The following is a 20704-nucleotide window of genomic DNA, read 5'->3' as shown; positions in this document are numbered from 1 at the left end:
TACGTGCAACACCATGTCTAGTGTAACTCAACGATACTCAGATTAAATGCTATTTGACAGGTGAATAAATCTACTAATATCGGCGATGAAATTAGCTGATACCGATAGTCATTTGATATCCTAATATCGGCAAAAATGATCAACTGGCCCATTAATCCGTCAGGCTCTACCAACTAGTGTTTACAAGCCAACATGAGACAGTAGAGCAATGGTGAGCAGTGCAAAAGTGCTACAAATAAACATGAAAATAAATGACATTATTATTATAAAATAAGAACTATGTTTCAAAATCAACATTATAACATGCTACCTAGTAGTGTAGACCATGCACACTCCAGCATGTCCAACTATACACATTATAAACTGTGAATCACAAGTAGAAGGGTAGCTGGTTTCTTACGCTGACCAAACTATTTTTAAACACATTTACAGAACTTCCCCTTTCTCAAAGTTTCTCATCAATAAATGGGACTTAATGTTAAAAAAATCAAGTCTTTATTTCAATTTGTTTTCCCAAGTTGAACATTACATATATTAACATATATGCAAAGATATAATTAGATTTCAGCTGGTCATTCTGCCTTTTGATGAGAGCGAGCAGCGTGAAGATACTTCCTGGAAAGTTATGTAAGTGTAAAGAGGGAAGAAGTACAAGAAGAGGAGACAGAGAAGGAAGAATCATTTTGGGGCAGAGACACCCAGCAGAGATCACTGCAGACCGCCGAGAGCAGAAGAAGAGTAGTAACGGAGGTAAACCACATCATTTACTTGAGATTTATAAATATCTTTTTAAATTAAAAAAAGGGAATCTGTCATTAGTGGTAAACATTTTTATTCCTTGACACATTTGTAAAGCTATTGATGCTCTTAATTGTCCAATCGGAGTCAAAGCTGATCGTTTGCACTTACTGACATTGTTTCCTTTTTTGTAGATCCTTGCTTGTGTTGTAGTTGCTCTCTGATGTACGTCGCTTTGGATAAAAGCGTCTGCTAAGTGAATTGTAGAATTAATTTGGATTATGAAAATTCATTTCATAGATGTTTTGCGAGCGTTAATATAGAACATCACCGTTACAGTTTTTTTAAAAGGGCTTTAAAATAAATAATTTATGGGAAACCCACAAGCCCGAAGAAAAATGAAGCCAAATTCAGAAAATGGACTACATGGTTTGAACATGTAATGTCCTGTAATCAAATATTTGATTAAACCATAGAAAAGTACAATCTAGGCTCCTGTGAGATACTTTTGGTTTGTGTTGATTCTGGCTCGACTGTAGACAAAGCGGTGCCTCTTATCTCTCTGCTGGTTTGATCGTGTACATGTAAGCTTCAGTATGATGGTTTGTTTTGTCTTCATACTGATGCTCAAGGGCGACATCTACTGGATGAGAAAGTCACACATTCTTCATTTAACAGTACAATGTGTGATCATAGAGAATTAATGCTGTGGAAAATATGTTTTAAAACCAGCAGGTGGCACAGTGTGTCATTCTGTCTGACACCTACAGTAGCAGCGGTTTCAGACTTTGAAAACACTTTTATAGATAAAGCCAGTCTTCCTGCTTATGGTCCCTTTTGCTGCTGTTGGTAAAATTAAGTTGATAATATTCACTTCTTTTTTCTCATAACCAGCTAAGAACTCTTCTCAGAAGCTTCAACTGAAAGAATTGAATGTTTCAAATGTTTGTGCCTCTTTAAAGGATCAAATCCTCCTTCAGACAGGCCGCCCGTCTTTATCATCGATAAGGATGTCTCCTCTTATTTGGGCTACTCTTCTTTTTTCTGCATGGGGCATAAATGTAAAAGCAGGTATGCACATTTATAGCACTCTTATTATGGAACTAAGATTAGAACAGAATCATTTGCTATAATTTACGGTGTTGTTGTCTGACATGCTTACATACACAAGGTTTAAATTTCTACCCAGAATCAAACAGTTCATTACTTGCATATGAGCAGGGGCACCTCCGAGGATTTTGGGCCCCATGAAATAATAATAATTTTATATTACAAAATAAAAGTTATATTAATGAACTCATGGGCTCTCAGAATCATCCTAACTTTTCTTCTGCACACAGAGCCCCTGCATAGATGATGAGAGGCATTATTTAATCATCTTTTGACCGATTAAAATATCTGTGAGGAAAAGTTTACTGAACTAATCTTTTGTTTGACAAAATATTTAAAAGAAATATATACTGATTGCATAGATGTGTTTTTTTGTCTTTGTTTATTGCTGCTGACCAACATTTTTAATCTATCAGGAGTGTGAACTTGTATTGATATTTTATTAAATAAATCTGTTTTGTCAAACTAAATATTTCCTGTCTCTTTGTGTCTCTCACTGTTTGCTTTAACAGCTACATCAGATCAAGGAGTAAACCCCTGTACAACAGAAGCCTTCTCTGTCACTCTCCGTCAAGAAGAAATAAGAGCAGAGGCTGGACTCTGTGTTGTTATACCGTGCTCTTTCACCACTTGTTCTCCCTTTACATCCAAATATTATGTTTGGATGAAATGTGAACAATCTAAAAGAGTGTGTGGCGATTCAGACGTGATTTTCAACACAACAGTTCCCAGCAAAGAAGTCCAGCGTGGGTTCAGAGATAGAGTGTCGCTGTTGGAGCCTGATGTGAGAAAGAAGAACTGCAGCATCATCATCAACGACCTCACTGCGTCAGACTCTGGATCGTACCAGTTCAGAGTTGAGAGTGACAAAATAAATCATAATGGAAAACAAGATGGATTTACATTTGCCAGCAAAATAAATGTCTTCGTAACAGGTATGAAAAGTTGAAACAAATATATTAAATGTAGGATTCTATCCTTAATGAAGAATGAAGAAATGTTTGACACAGCAAACTACAGATGTCCCTGTTATAACTTCTACTTAGAGTCCAATCTAAATGTTTATAAGAATCATATTATTTAAGACCAAGTATAAGTAAATTTGACTTTGAGGCTGCTCACCTGTGTTTACTTACAAAGCTCTCCTCCATCAGATCTGACCCAGAAGCCCACATTGATGATTCCTCCTCTGACAGAGGGGCTGCAGAGCACACTGACCTGCACTGCTCCTGGTCTCTGCTCTGGATCTGCTCCTGAGATCACCTGGATGTGGAGAGGAGGAAGAGAAGGAGGAGGAGAGAATGACTCCCACATCACAGGAAACATCACTGATTTCAAGACTGAGACTCTGACTGATGTGGAACAAAGACACAGCTCAGCTTTGAGCTTTACACCCTCTGCTAAACACCATGGCACCAAGATCACCTGTCAGGTGCACTTCACAGGTGGGACAACCGCAGAGGAGACGGTGACTCTCAATGTGACCTGTGAGTAACACAAACTTTACATTGATTCTCTCGTAATTTTTAACCCTTTGCGAAATGTTAAATATGCTCAAATTGCCTAGCTAAGAAGTCCTGAAACTCATCTGAGAATATCTAAAGTCGCTCAACTTAAATAAGGATTTGAAACCTTGAGCTTTATCGAGCACATAGTGTAGTCTTTAACTTTTGAACTAATACGAAGTAAAGCTGGGACGTAAGTGATCTCCTTTTAAAGAGATGAGCATGATCACATCAGCTTACTGTGTGTTCCCTGTGACATGAGATACTTCTTGTGTGTTTGCAGTGTCACCAAGGATCTTACACAGCTCTGCATGTGTCGTTCAGTCAGACGTCCTGACCTGTGTGTGCATCAGTGAGGGGTTTCCTTTACCCACCATTGAATGGCCGCTGCTGAAGAACCACACCCAGTACTCTGTCACTACTAGCAAAACAAAGCACTCAGTCAACAGCCACATAACTGTATCTGTAAAAGATCACAACTACACCACTGTTGTGTGTGTCAGCAGCAGTGAGGTTGGGGACGTGAAAAAGAGCCTCACCATGACAACGTCAGAAAGGCGAGAGGGTGTGTAAACACTTTAAAGTAGGACCCATGAAGACAAGAATGTGTTTAGAATAATAGTTCTGTTTAAAACTTTCAGGCTTTAAAGTTCTGCTATGCAATGTTATTTAATTTTGGTTAAAGTACGTTTTTAGCAGTTTTAAGCAGTTAAAGATCTTTGTGTCATCTTTTACCAGATCAACACCGCCTGATTCCCTGGGTTGTTGTCGCTGCTGTATCTCTCAGTGTGAATGTCGTCCTAATAATCAGCCTGATGTTCCTTTGGTATGTTGCTACACCATCATTTTATGCTCTGAAAGCTCTATTGATGCATTGGAAACTTTTAGACATTTCACCACATGTCACGTTTTCTTCTTTCCAAAGGAACAAAAGAAAAGCAGTGAAACCAAACCAGGAGGACACAACGTACATGTCACTGAAGAAAAGAGACCAATCAGCAGAGTATGATGTTATCGGCCAGCCTCTGAACTAACAAGACTCAGCTCGTCAGTGGGAGAAAGTATTTATGAAGTCTTAATGATCTGTTACATTATACATTCAACGATGTATTTTTTGGTGTTTTTAAAAAAGTGTATTTTTTTCCTATTTTCATTTTTGTAGTTCATTTTCTAAAACCTTATTTAAACAGTTTAAGTTAACTGTGTCAGCTTTGTTGTTCAATAACCTGTTCACGTTCACTCGCCATCTAACTGGCTTATTCCCAGTGAACTCCAAGTCCGCTATTGTAGCTGTGATGCTTTGTGCTTTGTAGTTTTTATGTTTCTTTTAATTGCTGTACATCTGTAACTACATTTTTCCAGTCAAATGAATGGTCTTTTACAAAAGGTTCATGAGATCTCATTGTTGTTACCAGTTAAATGTTTAAAACTTTTTTTGTTTGTAATTAATTGAATAAATAATTTGAATCTTTTTAGGTTTCTTCATTAACTGATTATGAATTGTCATTTCTTCGACAGACTAATATAAATATTTGGCCCGTAAGATATTGAACATTTCCTTATTATTAGACCAAATAGCAAATTTGGTTCCATTCTGTTAAAAAGTTAAATATAGTTCAACAAAGGGCATATCAATGTTTATTAAGTTATGTCCATAAGACTTCATCAATGATATCTGCCATTGCAGAATTTTGCCAGTGAAGATAAATATGAAAAATGTAACTATTTGATTAGGCACTCAACCACTGGATATATTTAATAAAGCAACTTTGGAATAACCCAACATGCAACATCCTGTTTTAACATTGTTACATCAAACTTCAATAGTGCAGTTTTGTTAAATGCCGACATTAAATATGATAACACACAAACATGTTCTTCCCTTTCACTACTTATTTCCTATAAGATAAGTCAACAAGACAGCTTTTAATGGAGAGAGCAGTGCATCTTTGAAGATTGCATTATGTCCACATCATAGAGTCTATGGTACGGAAGACGGGAACGGCCATGGATTTTTCTGTTTTTTTATGCACTGTTATCTCGTGATAACGACTTATTATCTCGTTATCTCGATATCACAAAGATCGTTTTACCATGGACCAGTTTCTCTCAGCATTGAGAGAAAGGGGTGTTCCTGAGGAGAACCTGGCAAGAATGGCAGAGGACAAGGTGAAGTAGCTACATAATCTAAGTCAATATTCAAAGGCATTGCCTGCTAATGCTAAAGTGACAAATGAAGAACTATTTTGATCCAAGTTGGTTGTTGTAAGTCTGTAGAACCATACATATGTTCCATTTGGACATTGATAAAGGCATAATACCTGTATTTACCTGCACAAGATGGACATAAAATGATTTATATGACCTAAGTTAATACTGGTATCTACTAAATTGCAGCAAAGGTTGGACACACACCCTTGCTGTTAAAAACAAATAAACAAAAACAGCTATGACCAGTGTAAGAATATTATAGAATAGAATAGAAACTTGATTTGTCTGAAACCAAAGGGTAACAGAAATTTATCTTAATTTATCGTAAGAGGTTTTATGATTTGTAATGTAGTTGGTATCAAGCTGGTTGAACTGGTGGCTCAGTTGGTGTCCAGCTTAAACCAACTAATGTCATTCTGCTTGTAGTGGAGAAACTACTAGTAATGATCAGACTGGGCACTAGTTCAAGGTTTATCTCCAGGTTCACGCTGGTGTGTAGGCTAGAACACCACTTGAGGCCACAATTCAGAGTACGTGGGGTAATAAAAGGCTTAGAGAGGTTGATATGCATTCAGTTTTCTTTCCTTTCCTTTTCAGCAGCACACAGGCATAACAGTTGGCTCTTACAGTGATGAGTGTGGGTTTTCTTCAAAAAGAATAACAAAAATATACCATGTTAAACACTCATAATTACATAATAATAATATACATACAAACATACATTACATTCTCACTCACAGAAATAAACAGAAACTCAAAACACTCATTACTCAAAAATATGTAGCCGTGTAGTTCATTCATTTAAATATAATTTTCCACTGGTGTGAGATAGTTCTCAAAGTTGTCTGATGTGTTCTTTGTCTTCTTTTGAGTGTAACATTGTTGTGAAATACAGTAAGTAAAATGTGAAGAAGATTTTAAGTGAGCTGCACAGTAACATGTTGTTGCAGATTTTGGTCACAAGGTGGCAATATTGACTAATGTCACAAGTACAAAATGAGTATTTTTCCTTCCAAAAGGTTCCTTCAGTGTTTTTTAAATAGAAAGGTTCTTGATATAGGCAGAGGAGGGGTAGAGTAGCCAAAAATTGTATTCAAGTAAAAGTATTGTTACTTTAGAACAATATTACTCAAGTAAAAATAAAAATTTGCATTAAAAGTACAATTTATCCAAAAAGTTACTCCAGTAAATGTAACGGCGTAAATGTAACTCGTTACTACCACCTCTGGATATAGGGGAGAAAAGTGCCAAGAGTAAAGTGTTCTCTAGCGACAAATGTTTATATGTAGAACTCAATCTCTCTGTGAAGAGCCCTTTCAGAGCCTTCTTTTTCTGAGTGTGACGGTTACCAATAGGTGAATATGACATTATATCTGCTTTTGTGTTTTAGATCGATCAAGACATTGTAAAGTTCCTTGGAGAAGACAAACTCTCTACCTTTATTCCTCGATATGGAGACTGTGTCTTTGCCAGAAACTGGAAGGAGTTATCCTCAAGTGAAAGGATAGAGGATACAGAGCAAAGGACACAAACTTTAATAAATAGACTAAGAGAGAAGATGAGACTTCCATCCACCACCTCAGCCACAGCAACCAGAAGCTTTAACTCTAAGCCTACACTGCTTCCACGGCTGGAAAACGTGTCCCCTTGATGATACCTTTGAGCTTGGGGAAAAGGAAACAATCCTAAAAAAACCTCCTTAATCACCTGACCTGGCTCCAGGTGATTTTTTCCCCAAGCTCAAAGGTATCATCAAGGGGACACGGTCGTGGAAGCATCAAGAGGGCCGTGACGATGGAGCTGCGGAGAATCCCGGGAGAATCCTTCAAAGACTGCATGGAGGCAGAGAAGGATGAAAAAGTGCATTAGACTTGAGGTGGAGTATTTTGAAGGGGAAATCTTGTAGTTTGTAGTTTAGATTTGAAATACATTTTTTGTGACCCCAGTCCTGTTTCTTTTCTGACGCACCTCGTATGTTGGTCTATATGCATTTCATTTATATGCCAAATTTGAGAAATGATTTTGTTTTGCTTAATTTGATTTAGAATAGTGCATATAATGAGATGTATCCCAGCTCTACTTTTATGTACTAGTCTGTTTTTACCATTCTATGGTCAAATTGACCCCATCTGTTTTGACTGTTCCTTCTTTCCTTCCTTCCTTCCTTCCTTCCTTCTTTCTTTTTTCCTCCCTGCCTCCTCCCTTCCTTCTTCCCCTCCTTCCCTCTTTCTTTCCTCCATCCTGCTTTCCTTCCTAACTCCTTTCTTTACTCACTTCCTTTCTTCCTCCTTTCCTTCCTTCCTTCCTCCATCCATCCTTTCTGCTGTCCTTCCTTCCTTCCTTCCTTCCTTCCTTCCTTCCTTCCTTCCTTCCTCCTTTCCTTCCTCTGTCCTTCCTTCCTTCCTTCCTTCCTTCCTTCTTTCCTTCCTCCCTTCCATGCTTGACATGAGGACAAGAGGAGAGTTAAATATTTCATGATGATATAGCCATCTTAATAAAGACTTTTTACATGTTTTGCCAGAGTGCTTTTGGTTTCCTCTTCTTTTTGGAAATATGTAGCTACATTTGCCTCCAAGTAACTAGTCATCAATTGGATATGGAGGGAAAGGTAAACAAGTGAACACCAAACAGTAGTCTATATCAAACCCTGGACAGCTCTACTTCAGCTTACAAATATACAATACAAAATCCCATGAAGGCCTATGTGAACCCAGTATTAAGCTCTATGTTAACATTTAACAGTGTAGTTCTGTTAAAAATAATAATAATGAAAGCATAATGTTTATGTCAGGGGTCTTCAACCCCTTGGTTGATAGAGAAACAGAGCAGGGACCCCCTAATAGTTAAAAATAAAATGATGTTGCATTTTAAGTATAATCTAAATTAACAAGTGCACACCAGGATATCAGGACTGACACTCCTTTAACAGGATAGATATCTGTAAACTGTCAATCAAAGGCGCATTTATAAACTTAATGCTGATGAATCATCTGTGATTCATGGACATTTTGATTTGATTGATTTATCATTAGTTGTGACACAGCTTGTAAAGTTGGATTTGATATGAGTGACGAGGTTCAAGTGATGATGAACGCTATGAAGAGCGCGCAGCCGTGCGTAATTTGCGCGTAATGACAGCTCCTAGCCGTGAAAAACAATAAACTGCACGTCTTATTTCATGTTTGTCTCATTGACAGGTGGAGCCTACAGACAGGTATACAGACAAGTGGAGCAGGCGGCTAATTGTTATGAAAGCTGGTTCAGCTTTCACGAAATACAGCCCTGAGATGTACTATATTAAATATATGGACAGTGGAGGACTTAAGTCATAAGAAAGCAGAATTGGATGAGACCCTTGTCTATGAAATCCCCATTAAAGTCTCCAGTTGCCTGGAACTCCTGGAAGACGTCCCTCCAATAGCTCGCGTTCTGTCTCCTGTAGATCCCACCCCAACTTTCGATCCGTTGATTTGCTGTACTGCGTCCACGGCCCATGCACAACGTCAATGCAATTTCTGCCTGTGTTAGACCTTGATTGAAGTACATCCTGATGCGTTGATCAATAATGTGATCTGCCATTTTCACCTCCCTGGGACACACCTGGAGGCAGCTCTTGTAGGCTGAAATTAGGACGATCACATTAACCAGAGCGCAATCCCACGAAAACAAAAGTCTTTCTGTTATGTCGAGATAACGAAATCATTAATTCATTATAATAATAATAATAATACATTTTATTTAAAGGCGCCTTTCAAAACTCTCAAGGTCACCTTACAGAGCAGAGATAAAAAAACAACAAAGTAACAACACAACGATAAAATTAACATTAAAAAACACAAATGTACAGGATGTAAAGGAGTTATGAGAACGGGTGGAGAATGATCAGACTGAATATGCCAGATTAAAAAGATGTGTTTTGAGATGAGATTTGAAAATGGAGAGAGTGTCGATATTACGGATTTGTGGTGGGAGGGAGTTCCAGAGGTGGGGGGCAGAGCGGCTGAAGGCCCTGGACCCCATGATGGACAGGCGGGCGGGTGGGCGAGTTGAATGGAAGAAGAAGACCTGAGAGTGCGGGTAGGTATGTTGATGTGCAGGAGTTCAGAGATGTAAAGCGGAGCGAGGTTGTGGATGGCCTTGAAGGTGAGAAGCAGAATTTTGAAGGTGATGCGATGTTTAACCGGGAGCCAATGAAGCTGCTGTAGGACAGGGGTGATTTGATTAACAGAGGGCGTTCTGGTGATGATGCGAGCGGCAGAAGGACGAGGATGGCAGTACTGCTGGGAGTGAGGGACGGGCAGAGGCGTTTAATGTTACGTAGATGGAAATAAGCAGACCGGGTGACATTATTGATGTGACCTTGGAATGATAGTGTGCTGTCAAGGATGACACCCAGACTCTTAATCTGAGGGGAAGGGGAAACTGAGGAGTGGTCAATAGCCAGAGAAAAACTGTCAAGTTTGGAGATTGTTGATTTGGTGCCGATGAGGAGAAGCTCGGTTTTGTCACTGTTTAATTTGAGGAAGTTGAAGGTGAACCAGGATTTGATTTCTTGCAGGCAATCAGTCAGGGAAGTGGACGGGAGAGAGGAGGTGGGTTTGGTGGACAGATAGAGCTGGGTGTCATCCGCATAGCAATGGAACTGGATGTTATACTTACGGAAGATATGGCCAAGAGGAATGAGATAGATGATGAACAGAAGGGGGCCCAGGACAGAACCCTGAGGAACACCGGTGGTGACTGGAAATGGTTGGGATTTGAAGGTTCCGAGTTGAGTGAACTGAGTACGACCAGAGAGATAGGATGAAAACCAGTGCATGGGTGTGTCAGTGATTCACGAGAAAACAATTTTTGTTATATCGAGATAACGAGATAATAAATCGTTATCACAAGATAACAGTGCATTAAAAAAGGAAAATCCATGGCCAATCTCAGCTTCCGTACTATGGTCCTGCCTTGTGTATTTTTTAAATCAAGTTCCTATAAATGGGGAAACAGCGCCTCCCCAGATTGCATTCTGACTGCCTGTCTTGTGTACGGTGAAAGAGGGTATTGCACTCTTGTAGAGGGAAAATCATTCCCACTTAAAGCAAGCAGGTGGTAGTAGTTGTAAAAAATCTATTTACTTTATGCAGTTGTTGTGGATGTCCCGGAAAACTTTGGGTGGGAAGGAAAACCTCTTTCATAATGTTAAAACTTGTTTAATGACAGAAACACAATAAAGATGTATAAGTCAGGAGAGTTACCAAACATCGGTAGTAACCATAGTAACTTATGAGTATTTTTGTTGCTGCTGCTGTTGCTAGGTAAGCTAGCAGCGGTAGCCTTTGATGCCAACCAAATACAAAGATGAAGGTAAGGAACGTCGACTGATAAAAAGGTGGATACTGGAATGACTTTGCATACATAGCCATGGATTAGCTTTATTGACAACGCTGCTGGTCACTTCCATCCCAGGTAAGGTAACTTTAAATCATTGATATCTTTGGGTCGTCAAAGTTCCCTCTCTGGCTTTCCTGATGGGTCCAGCACCTTCTGCTGGATGTATGAATTTCTACTTTTATAGGTATTAGGATCATTTGTCTATGCAATAGGAGTTATGGTGCAAATGTTGACCTCCTTTGTGTTATTCAAGAACACGTTTGGTAATTAAATAAACCCATAAAGTTAGCATTATGCTGCTTCGGGTTTTCCACACATCAAAGATATTTATTTTATTCACCCAGTTATTTTAGTTTGTAAATGTGATGCTGTTGAAGCCCTTAATTTCTTAATTTCATTAGCTTGTATGTAAAAACCCAGCCTTCATATGAACACATTATTTACTCATTTAATTCTCAACGTTTAATCAGGTACCAAGTCACATCTTCATCCCAATGTTATTTCTTTATCCAAGCATTTGTAGTTGGGATTTTTTCATGGATTTTTACTTTTTGTTCTTCTTCTTTTGTACAATCAATCAATCAATCAATCAAATAATCAGTTTTTATTTTTATAGCACCATTTCACAGATGTTATCTCAATACAATTTACAAAAAGCAGGTAAAAGGTCCATAGCAGCAGGCCGTTGCCACCAACAATACCGGGTAACCAAGCTCCCAGGAAATATATGGTTAGTGACTAAGATGTCCAGATAACGACATGCAGTAACATGATGTGAATGCACAGAGAGAGAGAGAGAGAGAGAGAGGCTGATTTTGTATCTGACAGATATCAAGGTTTATGTTGGCATGTGATAGTTAGCGCTTTATGGCAATACTTGTTCACATTTCCTCACGTCTGTCAGATTTCCTTGAACTTAGTCTGTTCAAGTAGCAGTCATTCATTTTTATTTAAAAGTGTATTCTCTACTCTTGCCATGAGACCCTGTGATATTTCATGATCATATTTGATCTAAGATTCAGGGTTGATCTCGAACTACTGAAACTACTTTGACTTTCCTGAGAACTGTATTTACAGATGTTGCACAATATGAGCCGTAAAAACACACCAGTATGCAGAAGGGCTTCCTGAGATGATTAGAATGAGGAAACTCTTTAAGGCATTTCTTTATATTTGATTATTGACGTTGTTAATACATTTTATCCTTCACACATTTTAATGAAACATGACAGGAAGTTTCATTTTAGGAAACTCCTAAAACTTGCACTACAGAAATAAGCTTCTTTCAGATCTGACAGACAGAAACAAACAGTACATGTGTGTCCAATAGATGTGATTCAAGATGACAAAATTTAAAACGCACATTCGATCAAAAAAAGACAAAAGACATGTCCATCCCTTTACAAAAAGGCATGAAAGTCATGTTCTGTACGTCATGAAGAGGATTCAACGGAACGGTTAACTTAGACCGTATTCTAAAATACATGAATATTAAAAGTGAACATTTCTAATTTGATCTAGGATGCATTCTTCTCTTCTGAACTTACAAGTGTATAAAAGCTTGTCAGCTGCAGGAGAGGAGAAATAAGGCACAGCAAGTGGCACAGCAAGTGCCTTATTTCTGAGGAAACTTCCTGAAATTTGGTTGCACAAAAAAAGAAGAAACAGAAAAGTGAAAAGGGTCAGTTCAGAGTCGACACTGGTAGAGAGAAGAGAGCTGGACGACGAGACACAAAGAGGTAACATGGAACTTTTACATTTGTTTTAATAATGTACTTTAAGACTGTAAATGGAAGTGACTGAATTGATTTATTCTTCCCCGGTGTATTTAAAGAAAAACACTTTTTTGATATTCTGTGATTTGGTGGTAAAGTAAGTTTGATGGGTGCTGAAGAAACATGTTTATGATGTGTAGGATGAAATAGATGCCGTACTTTAAACAATTGATGAATTTAGTTAATGTTTAGGTGGATCATAGCTGATGTTGTTATAAAGATGATTAGAATGTATTCTATTACAAGTAAGGACTTATCAAAAGCAGTGCTTTCCCATAAAAAAATCTCAGGGTAGTCGCACCCCTTGGGTAGAAGTTGTTAAACTTGCAACTACAGAATAACTGATCATGCAACATCCTGTTTTTAGGGCTGTGATGTCAGCTGTGGACTTCCCGTTTGTTCCGTTCCTGCACGTTTACTGCGCCTTCACAGTGAAATCTGTTCTGTAGAGGGAGTGACTGACAGTCCCAACAATCAAATCAGGATGTTTGTTCTCATGTGGTCGACTCTGCTTTTCTCTGTGTGGGGCAGCAATGCAGACGTAGGTATGTGTCTTTTTCATATGCATATAACAACAACAACAAAACGGCAACAATATCTCGTTTTTTGTCTTGGCAGGTTTTTGATGTATTGTGGAAAGTGAATTCATTTCTTTTTTTTTTACCAAAGAATGAATGTATCAATGTTAAAGGCTGACTAACTCTGCTGTTAAATTTTACTTGACACTTTTTTAATTATTTAATTTATTTTAATAAATTGTTTACTAAAGAAATTAAACTAATTGGCTCGTTGTGCTGTTTCCAATTGTTGTTGCTTAGCAATCAGAAGTTATATACAACAAAAACAGTTGATAAACTATTGGTCAGAAGTAGCAGCATTTTCTCAGTTTGTATTTGATATTTCTGAAATTGAAATATTCTGAGTTTTGTATTTCCCTGTTTGCATCCACAGGTGCATCATTGGAAAGAAGAGAGTTCTGTCAAGGTAACTTCTGTATCACTCTGATTGATGGACAAATAACAGCAGAGGCTGGACTCTGTGTCGTGATCCCGTGTTCTTTTACTATTAGTTATTGGTTCAGTCCCAAAGGTCTCGTTTGGTTCAAATGTGAAACTGTTCAAAGATGTGGTGATTCAGACGTGATATTGAGCAGGAACAACCAAAAGATTCAGCCTGGGTTCAAAGGTCGAGTGTCACTGTTGGAGCCTAACCTTTCTCAGAGGAACTGCAGCATCATCATCAACGACCTCACTGCATCAGACTCTGGATCGTATCAGCTCAAAGTTAATCTTTTCACGTCTAATGGGAGACAAGATAAATTTCAATATCTACAAAGAGCAACTGTCTTAGTTAAAGGTATGGAGGGCTACACAAACATACATTTAATATGTTAACTTCTGTACCTTTAAACTGCAATGACAAGTTTAGAGTGTTTATATTCTCTGTGGAGCCCACAGTAATTATTGACATTTGTCGACCCCTGTTGGCAACCTGTAGGAGCTGCAGCTGTTCCTAATATATCTCTTACATATACATTTTAAGTTTTTAGTATCTTAAGTTTATTTTGTCCACATTTTAATGGCTCTGGAGTTTTAGTTTGCTCACCTGATTTTTCTTATGGATTTCTCCTCCATCAGATCTGACCCAGAAGCCCACAGTGATGATTCCTCCTCTGACAGAGGGGCTGCAGAGCACACTGACCTGCACTGCTCCTGGTCTCTGCTCTGGATCTGCTCCTGAGATCACCTGGATGTGGAGAGGAGGAGGAGGAGGAGAGAATGACTCCCACATCACAGGAAACATCACTGATTTCAAGACTGAGACTCTGACTGATGTGGAACAAAGACACAGCTCAACTTTGAGCTTTACACCCTCTGCTAAACACCATGGCACCAACATCACCTGTAAGGTGGGCTTCACAGGTGGGACAACCGTAGAGGAGACGGTGACTCTCAATGTGACCTGTGAGTACTTTGTTTACTTTTTTCTCGGATTTGCTCAGTGTTACATTTACATTGTATAGACGCTGTGTGTATTTCTGTCTCACAGATGTGAAGGAAGTTGAAATCACTGGAAACACGAGTGTGAGGGAGGGTGAGCTGCTTCAACTGACCTGCAGTGTTGAAAGTTTCCCTCCATCTCTTGTCACATGGACAAAAATGTCGACCAAAGACATTAAAAGTGGATCAAAACCAGATGTGCAAAATGACACTTTAGCTAACCCAGAGAACACAACTGAAATCTACCTACTGAGTGGAAATGGACAGGTGACTTTTTCCATCACCAAAGTGACCGCCAAAGATTCTGGACAGTACATCTGCACAGCAAATCATTCAAACATCACCCAGATGGAAAAAGTTGACATTGAAGTGATATGTAAGTGTAAACCAAAGTATCATTTTCCTCCTTTTCATCATTAGATACATGACACCAGGTGTTTACAGCAGAAAACAGCCTGAATGACTTCCACAGCCCCAACACCTCCAGACGTACAGGAGGCTTTTTAACATACAATGTTCAATATTTTTAAATGTGACTACAGACTTACTCTCTGATGTACGTCGCTTTGGATAAAAGCGTCTGCTAAGTGAATTGTACGGGTGATCAGCATTGATTCACTGCCATGACTTTAGTGTTTCATTAAAATAGGAATTAAGTCTTTACAGCGATGGAGGCTTTTGGAAAACTGACTGTTCTTTTTAAGTCTTCCTGGAGCCAAATGTTTAGAATAATAAAAGTTGTTGTGTGTTTCAGATAATGAGGAGGGAATTTGAAAATGTTTTGAATTTAGTGCCATCTAGTGGCAATATCAAGAATTTCCCAGAGTAGATGCACCAATCTTAAGACATGGTCTATTTCATATTAAAATGTATGTAGTGTTCATCACAATCCAAAGATGTCCCCCCATTATACATACACTTCTGCTTATCTGCAGATGAAAAATACAATATTGGTGCCTTTTTCTATTTCAGTAGGAGTCTACAGTCACAGCACATTTTCAAGAAATTCAGTTACACAGCTGGACTTATTGTGTTTACATGGTCTTTAAGTATTGTGTGCTGTGACAAGCTACATAGATGATGACTTTGTCTTTTAATGTGATATGTATACTCACAGGCTTATTCAGTTGTTACCGGTCTGTTGTTTCCTACCTCTTATTTGTTTAAATCTTTCTTCACAGATATGAAAACACCTGTGATCACTGGGAATACAAATCTTACTAAAAGTCAAACTCTGAATCTGACCTGCAGTTTTGAACGTTTTCCTCCGTCCCATATCACGTGGTCTTTACCTGGTTCCAACACTTTCCTGCTGAATGGCACTGGATCAGCGACACTTGTCATCCCTAATGTGAGGGTGGACAACTTTGGAAGGTACATCTGTACAGCAAAACACCTGGACATGACTGTCACTTTGTTTACTGATGTGACTTGTAAGTAGACATTATTATCTTCTTTAAAAAAATGTAAAATGATAAATTACACCATCAGCAGTTTTTTTTTTTTTTTATGATTTTCTGTGTGTGTGTTTACAGTGTTTCCAAGCATCTTTGAAAACTCAGGATGTGAGTTTCAGTCGGGGCTCTTGACTTGTGTCTGTATCAGTGAGGGTTTTCCTTTACCCACTATCAGATGGCCGCTGTTAAGGAGCCGTACTGAGTACTCTGTCATGACATCTGTGACAAACCACACTGTCACCAGCACCATCACACTTAATGTAGATGACTACAGCAACACTTTAGCTGAGTGTGTCAGCAGCAATGAAAATGGGGAAGCAAAAGAAAACCTCACCATTGAGATGACCATGCCAGGTAAAAAAGGTGCAGCTTCTTGATTTAACCACTTCTGCTCCTAGAGACTACAGACTGCTTTGACCAATGCATTTGGAAAACTACAATTCATACTGTTAAAATTCAGTTTCATAGATACATTCGCACAAATTAAATTAGACAATTACAATTTCTCTTTTGTCTCTCTTGATGGCAGATGGATCCAGGGTGTTAAAAATGTTTTCACTGTTGGAGGTTATCGTTGCCTTTTTGATTGGTGCACTTCTTTCAGCCGTCTTCTGCTTTTTAGCAACCAAATGCCACAGGTGCACCATTAATACTAACAAATCATTTTGATTGGGTTTTGTATATGGATGGTTGTCAAATATATATAAACATGTTTGCTTTTTCTTCTTCTAGAAAAAGACAGAATAGCTCTGGAAATCTGGATAAGACTTTGGAAATGGTGACCAGTCAAGAGGATCCGCTGGTAATAAATGTTCATACAGCGATTATATTTAGAAGTTAAAACCTACGTTTTCTTCAGATTGCATGATGTGGATAGATAAGTGATGTGGCTACTACGACCTTTTAATCAACAATTTACTGACTTGACCATGAAGAGGGGAGTGGTTACACTGTGAGGTTTAGCAAAAAAAAATCCCCTACTAGCAACATGACTTTAGTTAATTTAACAATATGAAAAACAGCTGTCATTGATAACACAGCTCTCTCCAATCTTAACATGTTTGTTTAAAAGCCCTCCCTCCAGTCCCACATGTACGCTGACATATTTCCTTTCTTAATTCAGTCAAACACCACACTCAGTTAAAAACGTAATTTCCAAACAAACAAAAATAAAAGGTTTGGGTCCTTGTGATTGGTCTTGTACATATTCGGTTATAAATTCCTAGAGAAGATCAAGGCCCAGCTCTTCAAAAGTAATCCAACAGTATTAAAGCTATCAGATAGAATGAAGTTTTGATATCGTGTTGTTAAAAAACAAACAAGAGGATTGCGTAATTGGGATGGGGTAGATAGGATCATATAATCCATTTCTGGTTTTAATCCAGATAAAACCTCCAGTTGGTGATGTTCAAAAGTTTTGTGTAGGATAAAATCCCAAAAATCAGGATCACCCTGATCCCATCAGAGATCTGATTGAGGCTGGATTACACATTACAGAAAACTATTAAATTAAATTACTGGAAATATGATAGTTTAAGACCTTTTTGAGATAAGGTACAAATTAGGGTTGCATAACACTGAATGATTTTTCTTTCTAAAATATTTCACCAAAAAAGATCATCATCAAACATTTGATGTCTAATTTAAAGCAGCTTTTAGGATCGTTTAGTCTTTTATGGGCCATGGTAGTTCAGTGGTTAGTGCTGTTGCCTCACAGCGAGGACTTTCCTGGTTCAAATCCCTCTTGGAAAAACCACCTGTGTGGAGTTTGCTTGTTCTCCTTGTGCATTCTTAAGTCTCTGTCTCTGTCTGTCGAACTGTCCAGGGTGGACTGTCTTAGTCAGAGTTAGTTTGGTGGTGTGAGGTCATTTTGTGACTTCAGCCCTGTTCACACTTGACTTCTTTTTTCAACTGCCAGCGCCTTTTTTACATACAAGCCTATGGAAAAAAGAAAAGGTTGCACATTTACATTTTTAAGCCTTTTGTGTTTTAGCCTCTGCACAGCTCTGTGGACAGTAACATATTTTTTCATTTTATCCAATGACACCCTATACCTACTTTATCATACGGCTCTTATTTCTGCTCTATGTTGAAGTCCATCTGTAATAATAGACTGACCAGTAAGGCCTGCAACGTACTTGTTTGAGAATATAAAACAAGTTTCTCCAAAGAGCTATAAGTATTGTATAACTTTAATCAGTAATATTAAAACAACAGAAAGATTGACCATACAAAGATACACAATTTGTTGCTTGTGAATGATGCTTATGAGTTGTATAATTAATGTTGTACCTCACAGATAGATGCAGGTCAAGAAGTGGAAGATGATCAGACCTACGACCAAGAGGTGATGGAAGCAGGAGGAGCTGTGGCAGAGGAGAAAGCAGCCCTTGATCCGGACGGTGGACCAAATGACGTGGAGTACGCCAGCATTGATTTCTCTGTGTTGAAAAGGAGCGCTGCAAAAAAGCGAGAGACCACTGAGACAGAATACGCTGAAATAAAGAAAGACGTAAAAGAGCAAAGAGAAGATCAAAGCGGAGGAGAAGGTGAAGTGATGGAGGACAAAGAGGAAGAGATGATGATAGGGGAGGATGAGGAGACAAAAAACTGTGTTCCAGAAGAGGAGGAGGGAGAGGATGAAGCAGTGTACTCCAATGTGAAGGATGTAATGGATGAGATTTGAGGACCATGTTGCATTTTAAAGTTGCTTGACGTAAGTTCTCTGGATCTGAGCTTCAAATGCCAAATTCAGGCCATAAGGAACTGTAATAATCGACACACTTCATCATATGGACTTTGCAAATCAATTCATTCATGTATCACTTATTTGGAAATTTTGTACAGTTGAGAAGTGCAAGGAAGACAAAAGAGTACTGCCTCTCTTGATGAGTTCTCATTTAACACTTATCATAGATGATGTCATGTCTTTCTAGGGTTCTTCTGGTCTATCCAAAGCTCTTCCCCATTTACTCGGAAAAAATGGACCCTCATTTTTACCCTTTGCAGCCAGGTGGTGTCAGTGTTTCAGAGGTTCATTTGGGATCTTTCAGACCAATTTGACCAAAATCTTTTTTAAAGGCCTGTGTAGAATGGCCATGCTTTCAAACCATTTGTAATAAATGGAGAACTGCAGATAAACAAACTAAGTTATTGCTAATAAGCCCTCTTTTTTTTTATCACAATTCATATTGCTTTTGCAATATTGAACAATGCTGTTTTGTGTCACATTTTTCTCATATTGAGTAGGCCTCAATGCCTCCCAACAATCTACATGCTAGCATCAGTGAGCATGCTAGCATGCTGACCTTTCAACTTTAACTGTATTGTCCCCAAGGGGAAATTTTCTTTACAGCCAGGTGAAACAGGAAACACATATAGAAACACAACTAAGACACACAAGCTGCCGGTCTCTACAAGAGCAGCGTCCCAAATTAGCTCACAGCACTGCCGCACTTCATAAGACAGTAGTGTGTTGTTTCAGTTTCTTTGATGGAGTCTACAGCAAAGAAACCTAAAGGGTAGGTTCTTATTTTTTACAGCTATTTCCAAAAACAATGATTCATGACCAAACATACATTGAAAGAGAAAATTCCTTCCTAAGGCAAATTCAATGTAAAAACAACAAAATCTTGGGGTGCCAGCCAAGATCTGTAACTAGAGTTGGCACAACCACAGTTCAACTTATCAGCCGCAGGTTCAACTCTTTGCCTCTGCCCTTTGATGCATGTCTACTCCACACTCTCCAGCTCACATTTCCCGTATGTCTTCAGATGTCCTATCAAAGTATGCAAAAAAGCCCCAAAAATCTTTCAAAAGGAGTGAATCTGCAGAAAGTGCATTCTATAGATTATCAACGTAACATGAGACTTGAGCAGAACTAAACACTGATATTTAGATTTTGAACTCCATCTCATTTTATTTGGAGCATTTTGAGTACTGTTTAAAGATCAGCAAACACGTCAGCTTTTCCATGGTGCAGAATAAATACTTTCCTCTGAGTAATGTACAGTGATCAAGTGGGTATTTGAAGAAGAACCCTATCAGAGTGATGCAGGCTGATGTTTGGAGTTATCCTTCCAGAGTCTGAGAACAGAGGTGCAACACAGTTTCTGCAAACAGCGGTTCATCATGAGTCTGGTTTGCTTGAGGTTTCTGCCTCTTAAAGGGAAGTTGTTTCTTGCCACTGTAACTTTGCTCAATGTTGCTTAGTGCTCATGACGGATTAATGTCGGGTCTTTGTAGATAATATAACAATGAGTGAGGTCTTCTTCCAGCTTTTTGTAAATTGTCTTGAGATAACATCTGTTATGAATTGGCGCTATAGAAATAAAGATTGATTGATGTAATTGACCAGAATCAGAACTTTCATCACAGCCATGCAGTTATTTTGACATAAAATACAAACAATGTGCATACACATTACAGACAGCCTATGATTTATTTATTTTTATTGACTGTTTTCATTCTCAGTTTTTAAAACTGATAATTATAGGCCTGATTTTTCTAAAGATCAGATAAAGTTT

At 38.4% G+C, this 20704-nt stretch overlaps 1 protein-coding gene across 1 annotated transcript; it reads left to right on the top strand.

Annotated features, from left to right (window-relative positions):
- Nucleotides 1-507: 507 nt before the first annotated feature.
- LOC110005573 (uncharacterized) lies at nucleotides 508-20527 on the top strand. The gene is made up of 17 exons (XM_065957888.1): nucleotides 508-750; nucleotides 2361-2783; nucleotides 3003-3335; nucleotides 3637-3918; nucleotides 4092-4179; nucleotides 4279-4385; nucleotides 5437-5522; nucleotides 7287-7424; nucleotides 13089-13266; nucleotides 13673-14077; nucleotides 14359-14685; nucleotides 14771-15097; nucleotides 15903-16154; nucleotides 16257-16541; nucleotides 16708-16816; nucleotides 16911-16980; nucleotides 18478-20527. Exons 1-17 carry the CDS (start codon nucleotides 588-590, stop codon nucleotides 18862-18864), a joined length of 3960 nt encoding a protein of 1319 aa, XP_065813960.1. The 5' UTR covers nucleotides 508-587; the 3' UTR covers nucleotides 18865-20527.
- Nucleotides 20528-20704: the final 177 nt, after the last annotated feature.

The sequence above is a fragment of the Labrus bergylta genome, chromosome 8 (assembly GCF_963930695.1).
Source record: "Labrus bergylta chromosome 8, fLabBer1.1, whole genome shotgun sequence".
NCBI lineage: Eukaryota > Metazoa > Chordata > Actinopteri > Labriformes > Labridae > Labrus > Labrus bergylta.
This window is presented reverse-complemented; position numbering and strand designations above follow the sequence as displayed.

Excerpts from the sequence above, each read along its gene's own strand:
- LOC110005573 (XM_065957888.1), top strand. The coding sequence starts at position 588 with ATGAGAGCGAGCAGCGTGAAGATACTTCCTGGAAAGTTATGTAAGTGT. Across the intron at positions 751-2,360 it reads GAAGAAGAGTAGTAACGGAG|CTACATCAGATCAAGGAGTA; the intron begins GTAAACCACATC and ends TTGCTTTAACAG. Across the intron at positions 14,686-14,770 it reads GGTGACTCTCAATGTGACCT|ATGTGAAGGAAGTTGAAATC; the intron begins GTGAGTACTTTG and ends TCTGTCTCACAG.